This window comes from Neovison vison, chromosome 7 (genome assembly GCF_020171115.1).
Source record: "Neovison vison isolate M4711 chromosome 7, ASM_NN_V1, whole genome shotgun sequence".
In the NCBI taxonomy this organism is placed as follows: domain Eukaryota; kingdom Metazoa; phylum Chordata; class Mammalia; order Carnivora; family Mustelidae; genus Neogale; species Neogale vison.
The window spans coordinates 176,933,252-176,958,696 of record NC_058097.1 but is presented as its reverse complement, the minus strand read 5'-3'; the positions used below and the strand labels follow the sequence as shown (position 1 = coordinate 176,958,696).

General features: G+C 34.7%; 1 protein-coding gene across 1 annotated transcript in view; it reads right to left on the bottom strand.

Annotated features, from left to right (window-relative positions):
- The window catches only part of ELP4 (elongator acetyltransferase complex subunit 4), a 242,755-nt gene that overhangs the window by 161,412 nt on the left and 55,898 nt on the right, over positions 1-25,445 (bottom strand). Inside the window, exon 5 of the mRNA XM_044259021.1 lies at positions 17,933-18,072. Coding sequence (XP_044114956.1) covers positions 17,933-18,072 — 140 coding nt within the window. The remainder of the gene's footprint in view (positions 1-17,932; positions 18,073-25,445) is intronic.

Sequence of the window (25,445 nt, the reverse complement as noted above, 5' to 3'; positions counted from 1 at the left end):
AGAGAGAGAGCATGAGAGAGCATGAGAGAGGTCAGTTGGAGAAGCAGACTCCCTGCCGAGCAGGGAGCCTGATGTGGGATTCTATCCTGGGACTCCAGGATCATGACCTGAGCCGAAGGCAGTAGCTTAACCAACTGAGCCACCCAGGCGCCCCCATAGTTAAATTTTTAACCCATTTTTTCCTTTTAATTGCAAAAATACATATAGTGTACAGTTTAGTAGGGTTATTATATTAACGAACCTTTTAACTTGCAAAACTGAAACTGTATACCCATTTTAAAAACTCATTGTTTTCCCCTCTCCAGCCCCTGGTAATCGCCATCACAAATCACAAAGTAGTTTGTTTCTATGAAGCTGACTACTTTGGATACATCACATGAATACAGTAATATAGTATTTGTCTTTTTGTGCCAGGCTTATTTCACTTAGCATAATGTCCTTAAGGTTTATCCATGTTGTAGCATGTGTCAGGATTTCCTTTCTTTTTAATACTGAGTAATATTTCACTGTACGTATATCCTACATTTTGTTTATCCATTCATCGATTGCTAGACATTTGGATTGCTTCTACCTCTTGGCTATTGTGAATAATACCATATCATAATGCTATGAGCATGGGTATACAAGCATCTCTTTGAAACCCTGCTTTTCATACTTTTGGATATACACCCAGAAGAGGGATTGCTCAATCATACAGTCTATTTTTTAAGTTTTTGAGAAATGCCATAAAAACTTCATAGCAGTTGTACTATTTTACAATATCACCAAGGCACAAGGGATCTAATTTATCTAATCCTTGCCAAATACTTTCTATTTTCTATTTTTTTGAGAAGCTACCTTAGTGAGAAAGGTATTATCTCACTGTGGCTTTGACTTGCATTTTTCTAATGATTAGGCCTATTACCTTTTCATTTGCTTTTCAGCTATTTGCATATCATCTTTGGAGAATTTCTGTTCAAGACCTTGGCCCAGATTCTAATCAGGCTATTTGTTGTTACTGAATAGTAGTTCTTTATATATTTTGCATATTAATTCTTTATGACATAAAAGATAGGCAGCTATTTTCTCCCATTTCTTAGGTTGCCCTTTCACTCTACTGACTGTGTCTTTGGATGCACAGAAGTGTTTAAGTTTGAAGTAGTCCCATTTGTCTATTTTTGCTTTCTTTGCTTGTGCTTTTGGTATTATATCCAAAATAATTGTCAAATCCAACGTCATGAAGATTTTCCCCTTAGTTTTCTTTTAAAACTTTTATAGTTTTGGGTTTCATGCTTAGGTCTTTAATCCATTTTGAGTTAATTTTTATATACAGTATAATAGAAGAGCCCATCTTCATTCTTTTGCATGTGGATAATCCAGTTTTCCCAGTACCATTTTACTGAAGACTGCTCTTTCCCCTTGAATGGTCTAAGCACTCCTGTAGATGACTGTTTGACCATATATGCGAGCGTTTACTTCTGGGTCCTTTATTATATTCTATTGGTCTAAATGTTTGCCTTTATGCCAGTACCAAACCACACTGCTTTGATTACTGTAGCTTTGTTAAATGTTTTGCAATTAGGAAGTATGAGACCTCCAACCTTGTTCTTTCACAAAACCATTTTGGCTATTTGGAGTCCCTTGAGATTGAGTCCCTGTATGACTTTAAATAAACTAATTAAACCTGTTGTGTCCCTTTCCTCATGTTCAAAATGGGGATACTATAATCTTCATGAGATTTGTAAGGATTAAATGAAATAACAAAAATAATAAGTTACTAGGTGAGAGATAATCAGTTCTCAGTAATTATTAATGATTATTAATCCCCATGCTGTCAATATAATATAGTAATGCTCCAGTTGCAGGATGGATGAAAATCAGGTGGGATAACAAGATGGAACAAGGTAAGCACTTAAGGAGGTAAGAAGGAATTGGATGAGTACAACAGTACCACCTAGAATGAACTGCCAAGTAAGTAAGAAGAAACACTGTTATCGAGTCTTCTAATAAGCTTTCAGGAGTGAACTAAGTAGTGTGGGAGGCACAGGAAATATGACTACTGCTCATTCACAGACATATCTAAGGAGGAATTGATTTCCAAATGTGTTTTTCTCAAAAGAAAGAGTAAGATAGGGAAAAGAAAGCTGATTGTCCAGATTCTAAATATTTGCTTGTGTAGTTACAGTCCCAAAGGAGAAACAGCTTTATCAATTTGCCTATTAATAAAAATGTTTATTAGAATAAATTTCAAGCATTTAAGCAGAAATAATAATAATGATGGAAGCCAAAATTCATTAAGCCCTTACAATATTAGCCAGTGTTTGCTAAGTGGTAAATTTTTACTATCTCATTTAATAATCTTAAGAAGTAGTTTCTATTATTATTATTCATATTGAAGCCTAAGTAATGAGGGCCCCAAGAAGCAACTTGTACAATGTCACATAGCTAGTAAGTGGAAGAGTCAGGATTCAAACCTAGATTGTCTAACCGAAGGCCCCTATCTAAACTACACTGCCTCACAGGAAGGTTTATAAAAAGAAAAAGAAAAAAAAAAAAGCCAAATAATCCACAATTCAAACACCCAGAGACAATTACTGTTCTATTGATGTATATCTTTACAGACCACCTTCTACATATACACATCATATATTACATAGATTGTTTTGTAATCTGTTTTGTTTTTATCTCCTCCCTTTGCAAGCAAGGTATTCCACTATGTAAATACAACATAATCAACCAATCTGTGTTGATAATTCTTAGGTTATCTCCAGATTTTCAGTAATACACAGGGATTATAACAACCTTATCGTACACATCTTTGTTAACTTGTATCATTACTTCTTTGTCATCAATTCCTAGAAATGGGACAATAGTAACAATGAAAACGTACACTCCAACTTTGATACCCTTTACTAGAATTAACAATGTACATTCCTATGGTTAACATAAGCGACATCCACAGCATCTTTAACAGCAGGTATTATAATTTTAAATATCTGATAGCTGGAAAATGGTATCTCTTTGGTTTTTCTTTGCAATTTCTTTGATCACTAAGGAGGCTTACTAGCTATTTTTTGTTTCTTCTTTTGAGAACATCCCATTGTTATCTTTTGTCCTTTTTGTATTAGGATACCCAAATTATTACCAATTTAAAAATGCTCTTGGGGCATCTGGGTGGCTCAGTTGGTTTAGGATTTACCTCGATCTCAGCTCAGGTCTTGATCTCACGGCCATGAGTTCAAGCCCTGTGCTGGGATCTGGGCTGGGCCTACTTAAAAATAAAATAAAAATGCTCTCCATTTACTAAGGATATTAACATGTCTATACATAAATTTACTAAGGATTTTAACATGTATATACATGTTTATTTTTTAAATTCTGAAACAATTTCAAACTTAGAGAAGAGTTGCTAATATAGGAATTTTTTTTCCTCCAGTTCCGCTAGAGGATAAGTTGCAGACATGATGACACACCATTTCTTAACAATTTAGGCTACCATTCCTACAAACATTCCCCCACATAACAACAGTATAACCGTCTGACTTGGGATAGTAATATAATTTGGAAATTAGTACTACCATCTTATCCTCAGACCCCATTCAAGTTTTGCCACTTGTCCCAATATCAGTCTTTAGAATAAAGCACTCAGTTCAGAATCACATGCTGTACTCAGTTTTCATGTCTCTCTTCAGTCTTATTCAACCTAGAAGTTCCTTAGACTTTCTTGACTTTTATGGTCTTGACACATTTGAGGAATTACAGGCCAGGTATTTGATAGAATGTTCCTAATTTGGGTTTGTCTGATGTTTCCTTAGGATTAGATTTAAATTAGGCATATTTGGTAGAAATACCACAGAAGCGTTGCTGAATTCTTGTTCATGATTTCAGTTTGCCCATTACTATTGACATTAACTTGATTAAAGTTATGTCTGCCAGGCTTCTGCCCCATAATATTCCTTCCCCGTGTAGTCAGCAAATATTTTGTGGGAAGGTACTCTGTGCTTATGTAAATATCTTGTTTCTCGATACCTTATTTAGTCATTTATTTATTTGTACCAGTATGTACTCATGGCTTTCTGATTTATTAAATGGATTACAATCCACTTACCATCATTTTTTATTCTGATGCTCAAATTTTCTCCTATTTGGCCAGTGGGAACTTCTCTGAGTTGGTTTCTGCATCCTTTTGAGATTCCCTGTGCTTTGGGCTTGTGCTCAGTGCGGAGTCAGCTTGTTCCTCTTCCCTGCATGCCCCCTCTCCCCACTGGTACATGTATGCTTTCTCTCCAATAAAATCTTAAAAATTTTTAAAAATGATGTTTATTCATCATAAAAATTCAAATACATAAAACATACAAAGAGCAGGAAAACTCCCAAAATCCACTACCCAGAGGTGAACATTCTTAACAGTATGATGAACATCCTCTCATATATCTCTCTGCACCAGCCCTTCCTTCTTTTACCAAAGAAACCAATGTAGGATATTAAGAAGTAAGCTGGTAAAAATGGTTTTCATTCTAAAGAATATTATGAGAACCATGTACTGATTTGTTTAATTTTGGCATTTCTTTCACATCCTTTTAAATACTACTCATAACTATGAGGAGGAAATTTAGTTTGAGTCTTGTGAACTTCTTTGACCACCTATCATTAAGGTTTGGATCTAAATTAGTATCTCTGAATTAGTGTCAGAAAAGAATTTAGAAACAGCTATATAAAATTTTACGTAAACAGGATTCTGTACGCTATTATTATCATTATTATATGTATCCCATTATTATAATCTGCTTTTTCACTTCCTTTTATCTTTGATGCTAAGCCCAGTATCCATCTCAAGTCTCTCACGCAGAAAAAACTGCTGTGGCGCCTACCTGCTAGAGCTGATGCTGCAGTCTTTGCAACCAGCATCAGCCACAGACCTTAATAAAAGACACTGTGCCCACCACCCTCCAAAGGATATTTCCCTTGGAAGGTAGTGGGCACTTGAACCTAAATAAATAAAGCGGAAGCTTAGACTCCTTTCCTCAGTATTTGAAAGATGTGATTGGTATCCTTTTTCCCAATGTTACTTTCAAACCACTCCTCCTCCTCCATTTTCTGGCAAAAACAAATAAACAAAATTCATGTTTTCTTATGTCTGACCAATCCCAATCATTCCCCCTTTAAGGTGCTGTCTTTATCAAACTTCTGGACATTTTCCCTATCAGTTGAAGACACTGTACCTGGTCTACAGTCCTAATTCAAACGTCTTATTCTCAACCAACACTTCTGATCTTGGTAATTGCTTTGTTCATTTCCCTCCACTATTGAGGCTAGGAAGTCCACCACCAGTCCACTATCCCTTCTCTCTCTCCTCATATAGCAATAGCAGTTGTCTTCATTTTCTTAGCTCTAGTTTGTAATCCATCATTTACTATGTTTAATATCTTAAACTCTTGTTGCCTGTACCCCTCAAAACTTGAATCCTGCCTACACCAGGAATCTTAGCAGAGAGGCAAGAAAGTACAATCTAACAGACTGTACCACCTTAAATATTTGATACTTCTCTAGTAGGTATATTTTTCTACTCCATAAAACAACCATTTCAACCCTTCTCACTTAACCCAAACTCCTAAGAGGTAAGTCACTGTTTCTCAGCAGATGACGCTGCCTATTATTCACTGAGTAAAGAAACAATCTCAGTCCATATCTTCAACACTACTCAAGACCCTGCCTTCAACTTTAAAAACCTATTTGTTTGCATCTACATTGTTGTCTTCTACTTTTCCCTCCTTCCCTCCAGTGGAGGAAATGTTAGACATCTTAGTGGTCAAGAGTAGCTTACGAATTCTGCCAAATTGTTTAGCAATTTGCCCAATGTTATACAGCTAGAAATCACTATTTCCTCTTCTAATCGCCATCCATTCCCTCGCTATTCAATTTTTCTTATTCACATTAAAACAGAACAAAACAGCAAAAACTTCTTGCTTCCCAAACCTCTTCCACTTACTGTTTTTTCTCTGCCTCCTTATGAACAAATTTCTTAACAGAATTATATGACCTCTGCCTATCTCTCTGAACTCACCTTTCTTCTAGCTCATCTCATTATTCTTTTCACCAACATGGCCTTTCAGGTCCTTGAGTATACTAAGTCTTTCATTTCTTAGCACACTTGCTGCTCCCTGCAGAATATTTCTTGGCTACTGCCCTTTGTAGAATGGTTTTCTTATTTTCAAATCTCAGCTCAAATGCTTCTTCAGAGAGGCAATCCTGAATAACTCAAAGCAGATCCCCTTACCCCGATATAACTTGTGGAATGTTCTTTTTGCTTGTATTACTTATCATAACTCTTAATGACATATATATTTATTTATTTGACTTTAAAAATTGTGGGCATTCTCACTAGACTAAAAACACTACACATGGTCAAAATTATCAGCGGCTTTGTTTACTACAATGAATCTAGAGTTGAGTATTATGCTAGGCTCATTAAAGGTGCTCAGGTTCACAGAAAGTGTACCCATTAGAAAATGTGTTCCAATAAAAACTGCAGGATATGTTTTTTACAGCAGTAAATGACACCATCCTAATTCTGTTTTCTGAAACCTGGAAAGCATTCTTGATACTCCCTTTACTCTTTCCCCAACTCTGATGACAGCAAAGAAATCAGATTAGGCGAGGGTCCTGGGCCTTATAGGATCTCTGTTAGAATGTAGGTTTATTATTCTGGATGTTGCTATAGAACAGTTTTTCTTTTTTTTAAAGATTTTTTTAAATTAAAATCTGCATCCAACATGGGATGCAAACCCACAACCCCAAGATCAAGAGTCATGTGCTCTATTGACTGAGTAGGTTAGGTGCCTGACCTAGAGCCAGGTGCCCCTAGAATGTGGGTTGATTTTTCTGAATGAGATTGGAAGTATTGGAGGGTTCGAGCCAGAGGAGTGAAAAGAGCTGACTTTTGTTGTAAAACTGTACTAATGAAGTAAACCAAGTCACATATGGTTTCTTACATTTAAGTTAATGAAATTAAAATAAAATAACTCTTCTTTAAATGTTTGGTAGAATTCACCTGTGAAGCTACCTGGTCCTGGACTTTTGTTTGTTGGGAGTTGTTTAATTTCTGACCACATCTCTTTGCTGGTTATGGGTCTGTTCAAGTTTTCTATTTCTTCCTGTTTCAGTTATGATAGTTTATATGTGCCTAGGAATTTATCCATTTCCTCCAGTTTGTCTGATTTGTTGGCATATACTTTTTCTTATTATTCTCCTATAACTGTTTATATTTATATGGTACTGCTTGTTATTTCTCCTCTATCATTTGTGATTTTGTTTATTTGGGTCCATTCTCTTTTCTTTTTGATAAGTCTGGCTAGGGGGCTTATTGGTTTTATTAATTTTTTCAAAGAACCAACTCCTGGTTTCATTGAACTGTTTTATTACTTTGTTTGTTTTTTGGTTTCTGTATCATTCATTTCTGCTCTGATCTCTTTTTAAAAAGATTTTATTTATTTATTTGACAGAGGGAGAGAGAGAACACAAGCACAAACAGGGGGAGTGGCAGACAGAGGGAGATGGAGAAATAGGCTCCCTGCTGAGCAGAGAACCTGATGTGGGGCTTGATCCCAGGAGCCTGACATCATGATCTGAGTTGAATGCTGATGCTTAACTGACTGAGCCACTCAGGTGCCTTTATTTCTGCTCTGATCTTTATTATTTCCTTCCTTCTGCTGGTTTTAGGGTTCCTTTGCTGTTGCTGCTGTTGTTTTCCAGCTCCTTTACATGTAAGATTAGGTTGTTTATTTGAAGTTTTTCTTGCTTCTTGAGGTAGACCTGTGTTTTTACATACTTCCCTCTTAGGACTGCTTTTGCTGCATCTCAAAGGTTTTAGACTGTTGTGTTTCCATTTTCATTTGTTTTTATGTATTTTTAAAATTTCTTCCTTGATTTCCTGGTTGACCCATTCACTGTTTAGTATTATGCTGTTTAACCTCCATGTATTTGTGGTGTTTCCAATTTTTTGATTTGGTTGACTTCTAGTTTCATAGCACTGGGGGTAGAAAAGATGCATGGTATGACTTCAGACTTTTTGTATTTGCTAAGGCCTGATTTGTGACTGAATATGTGATCTATTCTGGAGAATGTCCCATGTGCACTTGAAAAGAATGTGTATTCTGCTGCTTTAGGGTGGAACATTCTAAATATAGGGTGGAACACTCTAAATATATATAAATATATCTGTTATATCCATCTGGTGCAGTGTGTCATTCAAAGCCATTGTTTCCCTGTTTGTTTTCTGTTTAGATGATGTGTCCATTGATGTAAGTGAGTGTTAAATTCCCCTACTATTACTGTATTATTATCAACTAGCTCCTTTATGTTTGTTATTATTTTATATATTTGGGTGCTCCCATGTTGGGTACACAAATACAACTGTTATATCTTCTTGTTGGATTGTCCCCGTTATGACTATATAACACCCTTATTTGTCTCTTTTTAGGTCCTTGTTTAAAAGTCTAGTCTGTCTGATGTAAGTATTGCTACTAAGGCTTTCTTTTGACATCAATCTGCATGATAAATGTTTCTTTACCCCTTCACTTTCAATCTGCAGGTCCAAAATAAGTCTCCTGTAGGCAGCATATAGATGGGTTTTGTTTTTTCATCCATCATGACACTCTATATCTTTTGATGGGAGTCACTAGTTTTATTTCTTATTTTGTTGTTGTTTCTAAAGATTTTCTCTGATATCTATTTTTTTCAAACTATTCCAAAAAAAGAAAAGGGAAGAAAACTTACAAATTCATTCTAAGAGGCCAGCATTACCCTGATACCAAAACCAGATAAAGGGGTGCCTGGTGACCAGGGGTAGGGGGGTAGGGAGAGGTTGGTGGGGTTATGGACATTGATGGGGGTATATGATATGGTGAGTCCTGTGAAGTGTATAAACCTGGCGATTCACAGACCTGTACCCCTGGGGCTAATAATACATTATATGTTTATAAAAAAAAGGCGGGGGGGGGCGCCTGGGTGGCTCAATTGGTTGAGCAACTGCCTGGAGCTCAGGTCATGATCCTGGAGTCCTGGGATCGAGTCCCACATTGAGCTCCCTGATCAGCAGGGGGTCTGCTTCTTCCTCTGCCCCTCCCCCTGCTCATGCTCTCATTCTCTCTCTCTCTCAAATGAATAAATAAAATCTTAAAAAAGAAACAGATAAAGACTCCACTAAAAAAGAGAACTACAGGTCAATATCCTAGATGAACAAGGCCACAAAAATTCTCAATAAAATATTAGCAAACAGAATTCAGCAATATATTTAAAACCCCATTCAGCATGAATATATGGGATTAATTCTTGGATTGCAAGGTTGGTTCAATATTCACAAATTAATCAAAGTGATACACCGGGTTAATAAAAGAAAAGAACCATATAATCATTTCAATAGATGCAGATAAAGCATTTGACAAAATACAGCATCCATCCATGATAAAAACCCTCAGCAAAGTAGGCTTAGAGGGAACATACCTCAAAATAATAAAGGCCATGGATGAAAACCCGCATCTAGTATCATCCTCAATGGGTAAAAAGCTCTACAATCAGGAACAAGACAGGGATGTCCACTCTCACCATTGTTATTTAACATGGCACTGGAAGTCCTAGCCACAGTAATCAGATCACACACACACACACACACACACCAAAAAAGTCTGAAAAATGCAAAAAATAAAAAGGCATCCAAGTCAGCAAGGAAGAAGTCAAATTGTCACTATTTGCAAAACATGCTATTATATACAAAACCCCAAAATACTGCACAAAAAACCCTGCTAGAACTGATACATGAATTCAGTAAACTCACAGGATACAAAATCAATGTATAAAAATGTGTCGTGTTTCTATACACCAATAATGAAGCAGCAGAAAGAAAAATTAAGGAATCAACCCCATTTACAGTTGCACTAAATAAAATAACACAATAAAATAACCAAAGAGATGAAAGACCTGTATTCCGAAAACTATAAAAACTGATGAAAGAAATTGAAGATGACACAAAGAAATGGAAAGAGATTTCATTCTCATGTGTTGGAAGAACTAATATTAAAATTTCTCTATTACCCAAAGCCATCTACAAATTCAATGCATTTACTATCAAAATACCAACAGCATTTTTCACAGAGCTAGAGTAAATAATCCTAAAATTTGTATGGAACCTCAAAATACCCAGAATAGCCAAAGGGACCTTGAAAAAGCAAAGCAAAGCTGGAGGTGTCACAATTCCAGACTCAAGTTATATTACAAGGCTATAGTGATCAAAACAGTAGAGTATGGACATAAAAAGAGATGCACAGGTCAAAGGAACTGATTGGAAACCCAAAAATAAACCCATAGTTACATGGTTAATGAATTTTTGACAAAGCAGGAAAGAATACGCAATGGGAAAAAGACCATCTCTTCAACAAATCATGTTGGGAAAATTAGATAGCAACATGCAGAACAATGAAACTTGACTACTTTATTACACAAACAAAAAAATGAAATGATGAAAGGCCTAAATGTGAGACATGAAACCATAAATGCCTGGAGGAGAACACAGGCAGTAACTTCTTTGATGTTGGCCATAGCAACTTCTCACTAAATATGTCTTCTGAGGTAAGGGAAACAAAAGCAAAAATAAACTATTGGGACTTCATCAAAATGAAAAGCTTCTGCACGTGAAGGAAACAATCAAGAAAACTAAAAGGCAACCTACAGAATGGGAAAAGATATTTGCAAATAACATATCTGATAAAGGGTTAGTATTTAAAATCTATAAAGAACTTCTAAAACTCAAGAGCCAAAGCCCAAATAGTCCAATTAAGACATGGGCAGAAGACATGAACATACACCTCTAAAGAAGACAAAGAGATGGCCAACAGACACATGAAGATGCTCAACATAACTCATAATCAGAGAAATACAAATCAAAACTATAATGAGATATCACCTTACACCTGTCAGAATGGCTAAAATCAACAACAGAAGAAACAGCAGGTGTTGGTGAGGATGTGGAGAAAGGAGAACCCTCTTACACTGTTGGTGGGAATGCAAACTGGTGCAGCCACTCTGGAACATAGTATGGAGGTTCTTGAATAACCACATTGAGATACCACCTTACACCAGTTAGAATGGCCAAAATTAACAAGATAGTAAACAACAAGTGTTGGAGAGGATGTGGAGAAAGGGGAACCCTCTTACACTGTTGGTGGGAAGGCAAGCTGGTGCAGTCACTTTGGAAAACAGTGTGGAGATTACTTAAGAAATTAAAAATAGAGGGGCGCCTGGGTGGCTCAGTGGGTTAAAGCCTCTACCTTCGGCTCAAGTCGTGATCTCAGGGTCCTGGGATCGAGCTCCGCATTGGGCTCCCTGCTCCTCAGAGAGCCTGCTTCCTCCTCTCTCTCTGCCTGCCTCTCTGCCTACTTGTAGTCTCTGTCTGTCAAATAAATAAATAAAATCTTAAAAAAAAAAAGAAATTAAAAATAGAGCTACCCTATGACCCTGCAATTGCACTACTGGGTATTTACCCCAAAGATACTGATGTAGTGAAAAGAAGGGCCACCTGTACCCCAATGTTCATAGAAGCAATGGCCACATTGTCAAACTGTAGAAAGAACCAAGATGCCCTTCCCTGGACTAATGGATAAGGAAGATATGGTCCATATATACAATGGAGTATTATGCCTACATCAGAAAGGATGAATACCCAACTTTTATATCAATATGGATGGGACTGGAAGAGATTATGTTGAGTGAAATAAGTCAAGCAGAGAGAGTCAAGTATCATATGGTTTCACTTACTTGTGGAGCATAAGGAATAACACGGAGGACATTGGGAGAAGGAGAGAAGGGAGTTGGGGGAAATCAGAGGGGAAGACAAACCATGAGAGACTGTGGATGCTGAGAAACAAACCGAGGGTTTTGGAGGGTAGGGAGATGAGGGGTTGGGTGAGCCTGGTGGTGGGGATTAGGGAGGGCATGTATTGAGTGGAGCACTGGATGTGGTGCATAAACAATAAATTTTGCAACACTGAAAAGAAATAAAATAAAATGAAAAAATATTAAAATGTCAAAAAAAGTTAAAAATAGGGCTACCCTATGATCCAGCAATTGTACTACTAGCTATATACCCAAAGAATTTATAAATACTAATCAAAGGGATACATGCACCCTGATTTTATAAAAGCGTTATCTACCATAGCCAAATTATGGAAACAGCCAAGTTTCTATCAGCTGAAGAATGGATAAAGAAGATATGGGTGTGTGTGTGTGTGTGTGTGTGTGTGTGTGTGTGTTATATTAACTATGGAGAACAAATGATGGTTACCAGAAGGGAGGTGGGTGGGGGAATGGGTTAAAATGTCATAAAGATGAAGGAGTATACTTGCTGTGATGAGCACTGGGTATTGTACGGAAGTGTTCAGTACTGTATTGTATGCCTGAAAGTAATATTACACTGTATGTTAACTGAAATTTAAATAAAAATTTTAAAAAAATTAAAATTTCAGGAATTGCTGATATGTTGGATGTAGGGAGTGAAAGAGAGGAGTCAAAGGCCTAAGATTACCTAATTGAAGGAAGAATAAAATTTGGAAGGATTAATTATAATGTTGCATTAATAACAGAGAGTAAACCTAGGGGACAATAACTGGGACTAGGAATGCAGAACTTAGGAAGGAAGTAATGAAACAAATGCATACCAATGAAGATAGGATGCCAGGATGAGCAACTAATTTTTGCATATCCAAAGGCCCCCTTGGAGGACAGAAAAAGAAGAAAGGCAAACATATAAGCAAGTAATTTCTTTTTCATTGGTTAAAATGAGGTTTAGGATTAATAGTTTTCTCTCAAAATTTTTAGATTTTTTAAAAAGATTTTGAAAAATTTATTTATTTGAAAGAGAGAGAATGACAGAGAAACAGAGAGAGAGAGAGAGAGAGAGGCCACGAGAAGGGGAGGGTCAGAAGGAGAAGCAGACTCCCTGCTGAGCAGAGAGCAATGCAGACTCGATCCTGGGACTCCAGGATCATGACCTGAGCAGAAGGCAGTCGCTCAACCAACTGAGCCACCCAGGCATCCTAGATATATTTTTACTTTAATCATATCACTATACTTTAATCATATCACTATTTTTACTTTAATCATATCACCACAACTTTATTAGTGCTCTTTCCTTTGCCAATTAGCAAACTCATTTCCAACATTTACACCTTGCTTTGCACTCAGCTCTAAGATTTGTATTAATATGTTATTCATTTTGAATCCTCTTAATAATTCATAATAATAAGGATTTAGCATACTCCTGTTCTGAACCTTTAGTCCTACCTAGAAGTTCTCTTGCAAAATTCCTTTGTCATGAGTTTCTAATTGTACCTTCTAAATATACGATGGCTCTCTGTTTCTCAGTGTAAGAGATCTGTATTTTCGAAATTAAAAAAATATATACATATATTTAATACATCTCTACTAATTCCTTTTAATAGCCTGGTACCATATAATCCTGTGTTTTAACCTTTTACTTTGAAATAAAAAGTAAAGGCTCAAAAATAGTACAGAGCACTCCATATACCCTTCACCCAGCTTCCCCTAATGTTAACATCTTGCACATAATCATTGCACAATTATCAAAATCAGAATATAGTACTGTTTCGAGTTTAAGATAATGTGTCCTAGTTGGTGGTGCCATTGCTATACTTGTCTTTCTCATCTCATTAGAGCTCTACTTCTCCACTCCAGAAAAGGTAAAACTAAATTCTCAAAGGGATCCACTCATAACAGGTAGCCCAGGCAATAGATTCATTCTTTAGCCCTGTGCTTTTTTAGATGGATTCTTCTTTCTTAATAGCACTGGGCTCTGCGATGCCAAATGTCAATGTTTTAGCCTGGTGAGATAAAATATACTCTTACATGGCTATGTTTCAGTTATTAGTTTTTGCCCACTATATCTTTGAGCTACAAACAAGGCTACCATTAATATGAGTTATTACTATACTTTGTGCATTGAATCATTAGTTCATCAACTGTCAACACCTGTGTCCTAGATTCATGAATAAAGAGATGAAGATAGCATAAACCCCTTTCCTCAAGGATTTCCACTGCTTGAGAGGGAAGATAAAAATGGAAACAGGACAAATAATTACAGCGCAATATGCTAAATGTTCTGGCTGAGTATGAACAAAAGTAAGTAGGAATGTATGGAGGATCGTAACTATAATTTGTCTAGGAAAATATTACAGAAGGCTCATACAGATGTTCCATTTAAGTGGTAAACAGACTTGGCAAAATAAGGAAAAGTAATGACTTCTAAAATCTTAAGTAAAATTCTTATCTTCTTTCTTTTGATTTTCTCCTAGAAAGTCTTCTAAAATGGTAACTAGTTCTTTCAGAATTTGGTTCATTCAATGTAATTAATACAAAACTTTTAGTTAATATAAGAAACTACTAACCATTTTTAGGATCTCTATGTAAAAATAAAATCTCGAATTTCAAAGAAACATCTCAAAACAAAATCATTCATTCACTACCATCTGTATATAAACTCAACATTGAAGATCTGTTGTATTAAAAAAAGTAACCTTTTATAATATAGTGGGTTTATCAATTGGCTTGGGCTCCTATAACAAAATGGCCACAGACTGAGTGGCTTAAACAACAAGGATTAATTTTATTCAATTTCAGGAGACTAGAAATCTAAGATCAAGGTGCTAGGAGGTTTGGTATCTGGTGAGAACTCTCCTGTTGGGTTACAGATGGCCACTTTGTTGCTGTGTGGCTCACATGGCCTTTCATGTACCTGTGCTCAAGGAAAGAGAAGAAGCTGGATATTTCTCCCTCTTTTTAAGAACACCACCAATCCTATCAGACCACGGTCCTAATGTCACGACCTCATCCAACTCTAATTCTCTCCCAAAGGCCTCATTTCCAAACACCATCACATTGGGCTTCAACATATAAATTTGGGCAGGGGGAAGCATTGGGCAGACCATAAATAATTCAGTTTAAACAGCAGGTTAAGCAGTGTGTTAGTAGATTTGTTAATAAATAAGAAAGCTGAGATACTATTAGTACCCTGAAGATCAGCATTATTTTCCTAAGGACAACAGAACTGTCCTTGCATACCTGTTAGCAAAGCTTAATTCAAAACAACACCAAAGTAAATAAATCTTGGATTGCAGAATTATTCTCAAAATCATTTTTCCTATCACTGTTCTGTAATTCAGATTATCTGATTTATGACAATGAAATATTGAAACAAAACTATCTTGCAATATTAGAGTGATACTTCTTAGGTTTTTATAGCCAGACTTTAATTTGAAAGTTTAAATTGTATATACGAACATTCCTATAGGCATACCTGCTAACAATTTTAAATTAGTTAATGCAAATTTTAAATGACCTCCAGTTTTTCTCACCATAAAAGAAACTATGTTTCAACAGTGCCTTTGGAATATATGAAATTATATACTATATGCTAGTGAGACACAGCTATATCCTCTAGTCTTAATTATAGGAAAAGTATAGACAACTGTAAAGTTTAGCTTTATTGTTTTATAAATGAACCAGTAAAGTTCATTTTAGTGAAATGAGCACATGCTTTTCATAAATTAAATCTCACATGGTAAGTACTCATTTTCAAAATTAATTTAATTACATGTTTAAAGTTTAATTACATTTAATTAAGCATTTAAGTTTTATATGAAATAAATGAATTATCAGTTAACTGCTATGAAATGAAATATTGCCTTGATAATTAAAATCTATAAATTTTCCTATTCTGTGTAAAACTGCTAGTTCTCAAAGCACACTCTGAAAAAAGAAACATATTTTAAAAACTATGGACTATATTCTCATGGCTGATCTAGGTGTAGTTTTTCCTGGCTCCTGGTTTCATGTGCTACACATTTACTACAACAGCAAACAGAGGCAGCCTGGCCCAGAATATAAGCAGAGGTTTTGAAGACTTGGGTTTAGGTCAGAGACTGTCACTAACAGCCTGAGAAAGTGGGAAAGGTATTTAGTATCAGTCTCTGACATCAAGCTCCTAAAAAATGAAGATAATATTACTTCCTTTGGAGGGTTGTGGAAGGATTAGATAAGATATCCCATGGTCAAATGCCTGGAACAGTGTCTGACATGGAACAAGCTATTCAACAAATGTTTATTCCCTCTTTCTTTTAGTTAATGACTGAATGAACAAAAACCTTGTTCTTTGGGGCTTAAAAGTTTTTTCTTAAAACATTTTATTAATTACAAAAGTAACACCACATTTTTTTGTTTACTTACATACACTTAATGAACATTTTACATTCTTTTATTTCCTTAAGTACTCCAGGAATGGAGGCCATGTAGCATTATAGCTAACACAGAATTCTGAGTTAGAAAGAACTGACTTTGAATTTGGGTTCCACCATCTACTGCTTGAGAAATCAAGAAGTTGTTTTCAAAGCCATAAAAGTATATGTATGTTTGGTTTAGGAAATGGCAAAAATTAATAGTATTGATATATTGATTAAGTATAATCAATATAATCATTCAAACTTAACAAAATATTAGTGATGTAAGTAGGACAAAAGGTATCCCTCTACCCTAATTTTTCACAGGATATTCATTTTCACTGAATTTAAGGGCATTTCCTAAGGTTAACAGTAGGACTGACAGTCAGAACTCAGATTTCTTTTTTTATTTCTTTATTAGTGCTCTTTCCTTCATAAGATAGGAAGGTAAAGGCAAAGGACAGCAATGTCTCTTGAAGCAGTAAAGCAAAAAGAGAGGGATCTGATTTGGGTTAATCCTGGTTCTGTCACTTAATAGTTGAGCCTCAAATAAATAACTTCTGTGAATTTCAGTATCTTCTGGATAATGGGAATATACACTTTGTTAAGGTTCATACAAGGATTGCGCTAGGTAACCAATGTAATAGGTAGTGGAGTGACCGACACACGCAGCAGTCATTCATTAACGGTTGGTGGTAACACTAAGACAACATCAAAGCACCACTTTCGGTAAGTCTCAAGCCATAGAATGGAGAAACCATAATGAAGGGAATATTTTTTATTTTCTGAAAGAGATTTAGTAACAATAAATAGGATAGTCTTCACTAAATTCTCAAGTAATATTCCTGGAAAGAGACTCTATGGATTTGTAAGTCATTTCAGTTCCCAATTTCTTGTCTATTAAATCTCCATGGAATAACTCATCTCACTTTGAAAATAATGGTTTTACAAGATGAAAGAAAAGAGAGGCTACAACCTACTCCATGGATTACTTTCCTTGACTCAATGGCAGCCAGAATTGAAATTATATATTCTTAACACTATAAATTATTCAATGTTAAGTACTGTAATTTTCAGAGTTTTGCCTTAATAAAATCAGTTGCACTATAAACATGTTGTGTTTGTTTAATATTTAAAACACTTCATTGTTAAACTCAAAAGACCCCTGAATTCTTTGAAGGTAACCTAAAAAAATACAGATTGCTGTATTTACAGAATAATTTTACTAGAAGTAGAAAGCCTTAAGAAATAAAATATTGGGAAACTAACACTTTCTGTTTACTTTTTGATAGAACACTTACTGAAAAACAGCAGTACATCATACCATTTTCACTGCTCTATTATCAATCAGTAGTATTTAGATATCTATCTGCATTTAGGGCTAAAAGACCTTGATATAAAAACTATTCCACATTTTCTTGAATATAAGAACAGCAGGTATTATTACTTTTCAAACTGTAAATTAAGAATAACAGCAATTCCAAGAGATACAGGACCAGAAAAAGAAAACCACATATAAAGAAATAGTATGAAACATATGCATGATTACAGTTACATGTTATATAGAAAACATTTATTATTAGGGTATGTTCTTTGGTTATGCATTATTTTAAAGAGTGTGGTAAAAATGAATTCTGTTAACCTGTGAAATTAGAATGGAGTCATTCACTTACCGTGGTTCTGTAGTAAGAGTTGAAGATAATTTTTCTGGAAAGAAAAATCCATGCCATTTTGATTCCTCAATTAGTTCTTGTGGCATCCTTTTTGATGCATCATAATAGTGACCAAATCTTGAAGAAGAGACTGGTCCAGACTGTTAAGAAAATCCATATTGATTGTTAAAAAAATTAATTTTTTTAAAACTACAATGTTTTTGAACTGCATTCAGCAAAATATGATATATCTGAGCATTTTAATGCTGATAGGAAGAGCTGATATACACAGACTTATTAAATTTCAAAGAAGCATACAACTTTTATTATTTTAAACAATGACTTAGAAATCAACCTTTTCCTCTCTCATGTTTCTCTTATCAAATTTGATAAGAATTCAAATACCTCTTTGTTTTTCTTACTGTAAATCTTCCCAAGTTAAAAAAAATTAATATACATGTATTAATTGTTTTTTAAAGGTTACAGGTTTCAATGACAAATTAAATATGAAATTGCTAAGAACTAATAAAAACTTAAGCCAATGAAATCATTGGTGAGGGGCCCAAAAGAAACTAGCTATTTAAATACATTAAACTGAGCATCATTTAAAAATTAAATTCTCACGAGACAGTGTGTATATATATTCAAAATTTCTTACAAATTTAAAATTAAACTTATAGTATAAAATATGTTGGGGTACTCCCATTGGGACCTGTGCTAAAGGCATGTGCTAAAGAGGGAGAATGCATACAAATAATATTAGATAAACCAGAAACCTGACATAATCATTAGTTCATAGATACTTCCTCTTTTGTGCCATTACCTATTTCTCCAACAAATCATCCTTCTCATAAGAAACTCTAGTAGCTATTGATGTTGAATTTATTTACACAGGATAGTAAAGGCCTAGTAACAGAACATTCTCATTATATTGCTTTGAATGGACTCTGTGCTGATTCAATACATTAGAAATATATATACCTCTGTCCAAAGTTGAACTACTAACAGATTGGCAATAATTTCTAATAGTTTCTAATCTAAATTTACATAATTTTCACTGTCCTGAATACTACAGACAAATTTCAGAACATTCAACAAAACAGATAATCTGCAGATAATTTGCAGAAACTGAAGAACTATATGGAGTGAGTTCTTAATTTATTTAACTAAGTAACTGCCAACTTTGTAATTTAGATAAAGACATTTCCTTGACACTAAATCTTTGAATTGTAAGATTTAAAGGATTAATATTCTTAAATTGGATGCCTACCAACATCAAATTATACAGTAACAAAGAATAAAAAATATTAAGTCTAATAGAAACAGTACTCTCAGATTTAGAGTCTGTGGGTTTGGCATTTATTTTCTAGGTAAAATGACTGCTTACCCCTCCATAAGATACTGTTTGTTGTCAATAACGAAAGAGACCAATCAGCTCAACCTAATATTTTCAATACAATATATATACAAGTATGGTTCCTAAAACATGATTTATCTATTTACCATGGCAGTACTAACAAATTATGAAACATTAAAGTACGTTTCTAAAAAATAGGGTAAAGTTTTTAAATGTAAAGTTATTAGTATAAAGCAATTTAAACAAGGTCTGTTCTTTGGCCTATAATCTATTCTTTATCCGGATTATAGTTCAGAATGTTTTTACTGCAATCTCTGCTAGAGCTCATCTTTTTATTGTGTAAGTCCAAGCCCCCTTAATGTTTTAGAAAGGCCTTGACTAACTGAACTTTGATCTGATGTCTTCATTGAGAAAAACACCAGGTTGCCCATTTCAGATGCAAATCCTCCTAAGGCCCAATAGAATTTAGTAAAGACAAGCAAAAAAGAAGAAACAAGAAGTTTCCAGGATCCTCTTTGAGAATCCTGGGGCACACTGGTGTCCTTAATCCACACTGCTCCATGGATTAAGGTAGGTGATAACCTTTCCTGATTCAAAAGAATAAGCAGAGTGCCTACAAACTGGGTGGAGACTAGGATTTGGTAATAATAAAACACCATGCAATAAAAGCTTGGTCTATGTCAGAAGCCTCTGAAAAGGCCTCAATGTACCACATTCCCAGGCCTAGTAGGGAAGCTTGCAAAAGCCTACCTGAATCAAATAAGCATGAATAATCTATTTTAGCAGACTGGCCATGGGGAGAGAGAAAGAAAGAGACTTTTCACTTCTTTTAAGTTTGAGTTAATAAATTTATTAGTGCACTGAAGGTTCTTGAAGTCTTGGGCACTCCGAGAAATATGCTAAATTGCCAAGAAGCAAAGTATGCTTTTTAAGTTGCCGTCTCTATTACTGTTTCTAATTATAATATTAATGTGATAGAAATCTCAGATTTGGGATGAATCAAGGCAGAAAATTGATTTCATGCTGTGACAGTTTACATATAAAACACAAATAATTCATTAAAATATAAGAATAAAATTTGGAAGATTTTCTTGTTACAATTAAGTTATTATTTTTTTTTAGAAATTAAGATTAAATATGGCAACTAAAATATTCACAAGGTAGACATTATAAATTTTATTAATGATGAAAAGCTTTAATCCTTCAATAAAAATGAAACTAGAAAAATAAATATACCCTTACAGGAAAAAAAATTTTGTACCCAAACACAAATGCATTAAAATATAATCAGATTTTTAAAAATAATGTGAAATCTTTTGAGGCTTAGATTTATAAAACAAAGACTTCAAATATTCCCTCTGAAAAACGATAACTAATGCTTTAAGTCTGATAATACTCTAAGAAAAAATATCAACTCCACAAAAAAGATGCATTAAATAAATCAACATGTCATCAATTACTCAGTTTAATAAGAACATGTTGCTTTAGTTTTATATTATGAAAACTTCTGTTTCACAGTTACAGACTAACCTTTACTTTTGTCAACTGTGGAACAGAGAATAATGGAATGGTTCAGTAAAAATGTATTATGATATGGAAAAATGAACTCTGATGGGGGACCAGAAGGAACACAGAAAAATGAAATAATACCATCCCTCACCTCCAGTATGTTAGAAAGAAACAAAACGTTCAGACAAAAGCTGCACACCAAATAAACAATCTAAATAAGACATTTTCTTATTACTGTTATCATTTCTTGTTTCTCAGTATGGCATAACAGAAAGCAAGAACCCAAATGGTTAACTAACCACTTTGAGCCTCAGTTCAACCACCAATAACAACTATTTTGTTAGGCTTGTTGTGAGAACCTAATGCAACACTGGCAATGAATATTTTGTAATTGTAAAGCACTACCTAAATGATATTAATTATTATATCATGATTCACTAGAGAATCAGAAGATCTATCACTATCCTTTGTAAATACATTACCTCATTTGAAAAATGGTATTTGTTGTCAACCTGCAATATGCACACATCAATCAGTAGGATTATTGCGGCTGAACCACTAAGAAAGCCAAAGTGTAATGAGGATTTAATATAATAAAGATTTAATACATACCCTAAGTGCTGGAACCATCGAAGGCTTTGGTAATAGAACTATATAATATTGAAGAAATTAGGTCTCAGCATATGTTGTAAGCTACCAATTCGTTGGGTGAAAGGGAATAGGATTTGATGATTGGATAGGGGGGGAAAAAGCAGACCTACCTAAGAGAGAGAATCAAAATCACAGGCCAAGGGAAGGGGGCCTTCTTAAAACTACACACCTCTCCAACTGGAAGCAGCACTGCTCTATCCTTTACTGAGCTACAATTACTGACTTAGGTGTGTATATTCTTACCCTTTTTTGTATTCCCCAAGTGGGGAACTCGTGGCAACTTATAGTAAAACTCAGAGTAAAAGCTATCTCTGATAAATGACATAGCTAGCTTCAGACTACTTGTTTAATCTTTAGTCATAAGAGTTTTAACAATATTTTGTCCCAGGTAGGACACAGAAAACCCAGGGTTGTTTTGTTGTTTTTAAACTAATAATGGCAAAGTAAAATCTGGATTTATAAAGTAGATGATAGCTGAAGGCTATCAGTCTTGGCAAATCCTCATATGTAAAATTTTTGTGATAGGAAAATATACATGCTGGTGACATTTCGAGGAAAGCAAAGAAGTCATAAGATCCTATTTTTGTCAACTGGAAAGAGCTCACTTATAAATACTAATAAATTAAAAAATCTAACCATGGACAGTACATTCAAAATAAGCATTATTTTATTTGTATTAATTAATGTAACTTAACTCAGTTTTGCTACTATATAATTCATTTACTCATTCACACTGAAAAAAAAATTAAAAAAATTATTCATTCATTCACATATTCAATAACTAATTATTGAGCACACTATTTGCCAGTAAAGCAAGAGATTTGAAGTCACTTTCTTTCATTGAGCTGGCAGCCTAGTAGGAGAAGATAGATGATATTATCTGGTAGGTGACCATTAAGTGCCCTGAAGAAAAATGAGAGAGTGATTTTACTTTTTTATAGAGAGTGAGAAAAGAATACATTCCTAATTGATATTTTAGTGGAGAACTCAAGAAAATGGGAGAGTAAGTCATCTCAGAAAGATCACTGTGAGAACACAATTTTTAAACACACTGTATACTTTGAAAACTGATCACAGGGTTTATGTGTTAATATGTGACCACTGAGGAGTTTACTTCCATAGATGAAATCAAAACAACTGCAGGCACACCACACTCTAAAATGAAGAGTGGAATAAGGACTACTGACTTATATATAAAGGGGGCAGGAATAGCACTCGTAATTATAATATATAAAGAAACAATAAAAGAAACAAAGAACTTTTGCCCCAACTTTAAGCAGATTTTTTAACAAGCAGTAAAAAATAAAAGGCTTAAAGTTTCAGTTATTTGCATCTTCACTGGCAATTTCACCTGAAGAATGTTAGTGACCAATGAGAAAACTAAAACACAGCTGAGGTTAGCATAAAAATAAAGTAAATGCAAGACACGAGTGATTTATATAGCCTACAACTGGTCTGGCATATTGTCTCTGAAAGAAAGCTAAATTTAACTTAGAACTTTTGTTCTTTTTGACTCTTTCAGAACAAACCAAAAGAAAAATAAGAATATAGTCATTCTTTATAAGAGTCACCATTAAGCTCAGGAATTTAAATGAAATTATCAGCTCAAAGACATGAATGAAGTTCTTTGCCATTAGGGTTCTCAAGGGCTAGTCCTACATTCCTTGTCTGTTTTAATCTCTATCACTCTACTGACATTTTCCTAAACAGAATAATTCCATTTATCTGCCCTCTTATATCCAGTTCTCCTTCACATCCAAGCTATGCCTACAAAAACTGACTACGGAGCTCCCCTGTATTTTTTAATACGCATGTAACAGTATTCTACTGTACACAAATACTGTAATTTACTTAACCAAGGGCTTACTGATGGATACTTAGTTTATTTCCAATCCTGTTATTAAAAATATGCTACATAAATAGATCATATGTTTATTTTACATATGAGTAAATAGATTCATAATGTAAATACCCAAAAGGATCAAAGGGTAAATATTTTTTGTAATTCTGAAGTACCTACCAAACGCCCTCCACAGAAATTATACTATTTATATTTCCACCAGCAAAGTACAAGAAAGTACTAGTTTTTCCACACCCTTGCTAATTTAGTGTCTCACCAAACATTTTAGGTTATTGACAACTTATTAAGAGAAAACCGGCAGGTCAACACAGATTTTTTTTTTTTTTTTAAGATTTTATTTATTTGTTTGACAAAGAGAGAGAGGAGGAGAGCACATGCACGGGGAGCAGCAGAGAGAGAAGCTCCCTGCTCAGGGGCTGTCCCAATGTGGGGCCTGATCCCAGGACCCTGGGACCACAACCTGAGCTGAAGACAGAAGCTTAATCAACTGAGCCACCCAGGAGCCCCTGGTCAGTGCAGTGTTAATTTGCATTTCTCTTATTGTAACTGAAATTGGGCATCTGCGTTTGTATGTTTAAGGGACAGCTAAATTTCCTTCACATATATCCGCCCATTTTTCTAAAAAATTGGGTTGGGTTATGGACATTGGGGAGGGTAAGTGCTATGGTAAGCACTGTGAATTACAGACCTGTACCCCTGAAACAAATAATCAATTATATGTTAATAAAAAAAATTAGGTTGTTAGGTTATTCCTTATTCATTTTAAAAGTTCGCTGTATATAAGGAAAATTTATTCCTTCTTCTATCAGTTGCAAATATCCTTCATCTGCAGTTTGTTCAGTCATTTAAATCAAGCTTAAAAATCTCATTATTCAAATAGCTTTCCCATCGAAATTAGAACAATTTTATACCATATTTTACACTTAATACACAGGCAATACTCAATATTTGCTGGCTGTATAAACGTATAAATACATTTATCACACATCAAATATTTATTGAGTACTGGGCACTAACATAGATATTGGAGCTATGGGAGAAAATAAAACAGGTTCTCTGCCTACATAGAGAATTCTATCTGATGGAGAAAAGAGTTATACCAACAATTACATATAAAATAATCTTAGAAGTACTTTAAAATACATTAAGTGCTGTGGACACAAAAATAAGAAACTAGATAATTATGTATGGAAAGCTGTCCAAGTAGTAATATTTGCATTTGGGAAGGCTGAGTTGGTGAATAAGAAAGTAAAAAGCATTACTAGCAGAAATATAAGCAATTTATAAGGAATAACTCTATAGGACAGATGGATATAGTATTTTATATTCACATAGGAGGAGACTAAAAGGTAGGCTTGGGTTAGGTTGTATAGATCTTATATACAAGAAGTTTGTATTTCATATTGCAGGCTTATAATAACAAATAGGTTTCGTCTCACATACTAATTCTCACATATTAGCTGATAATGACCACCCAGAACACTGCAGAGAATTCTAAGGCGTTGTCTAGGCTTGGCAGAAGGGTTTTATGAATGACAGTCTCCCATGCATTTAGAAGGAGGCAGTGGAAACAATATACCAAATTAGGCATTTACGGTTAAGGAGTGTTAACGAACATATCTCTCCTTAGGGAAGGTATGAGTGAGGTCAGTGTAGAAGACAGAAGGATAGGCTATGGGTATTGTGTCTTATTCAGATTAGAATTTCTCTCTTTTCTACCAATATGATGTCTGGTAGACATTAAAATGTTCTGAAAGGTGAATAAGTGAATAATCAAATAAAGGAGCTAATAAATGAACAGGGCCTTCACCAGGAGCAGAGTTCATAATGTTTAATGAGCAGATTTACTGACATTCATTTTCACAGAAATCTTCCTTTCACTTTCTGTCTCTTAGTCTATCCTGGACAGATGAGGTTATCAGACAGCTGAGTTCAAAAATACAATGATAGAAAATGTATAGGGATAATAGTAATTCCAAGGGACTACCAGTTATGCTGATTATTTATAGGTAACCAAACTGGAGAGAAATAGCTTATGAGTTCCTTACTCTGAGAGGTTGCAATCCTAGAATAAAAGATTCTATATGAAAAAAAAAAAAAAAAGATTCTATATGGAAATTATGGAAGAAATGAAATCTACTCTGGTAAAAATATTT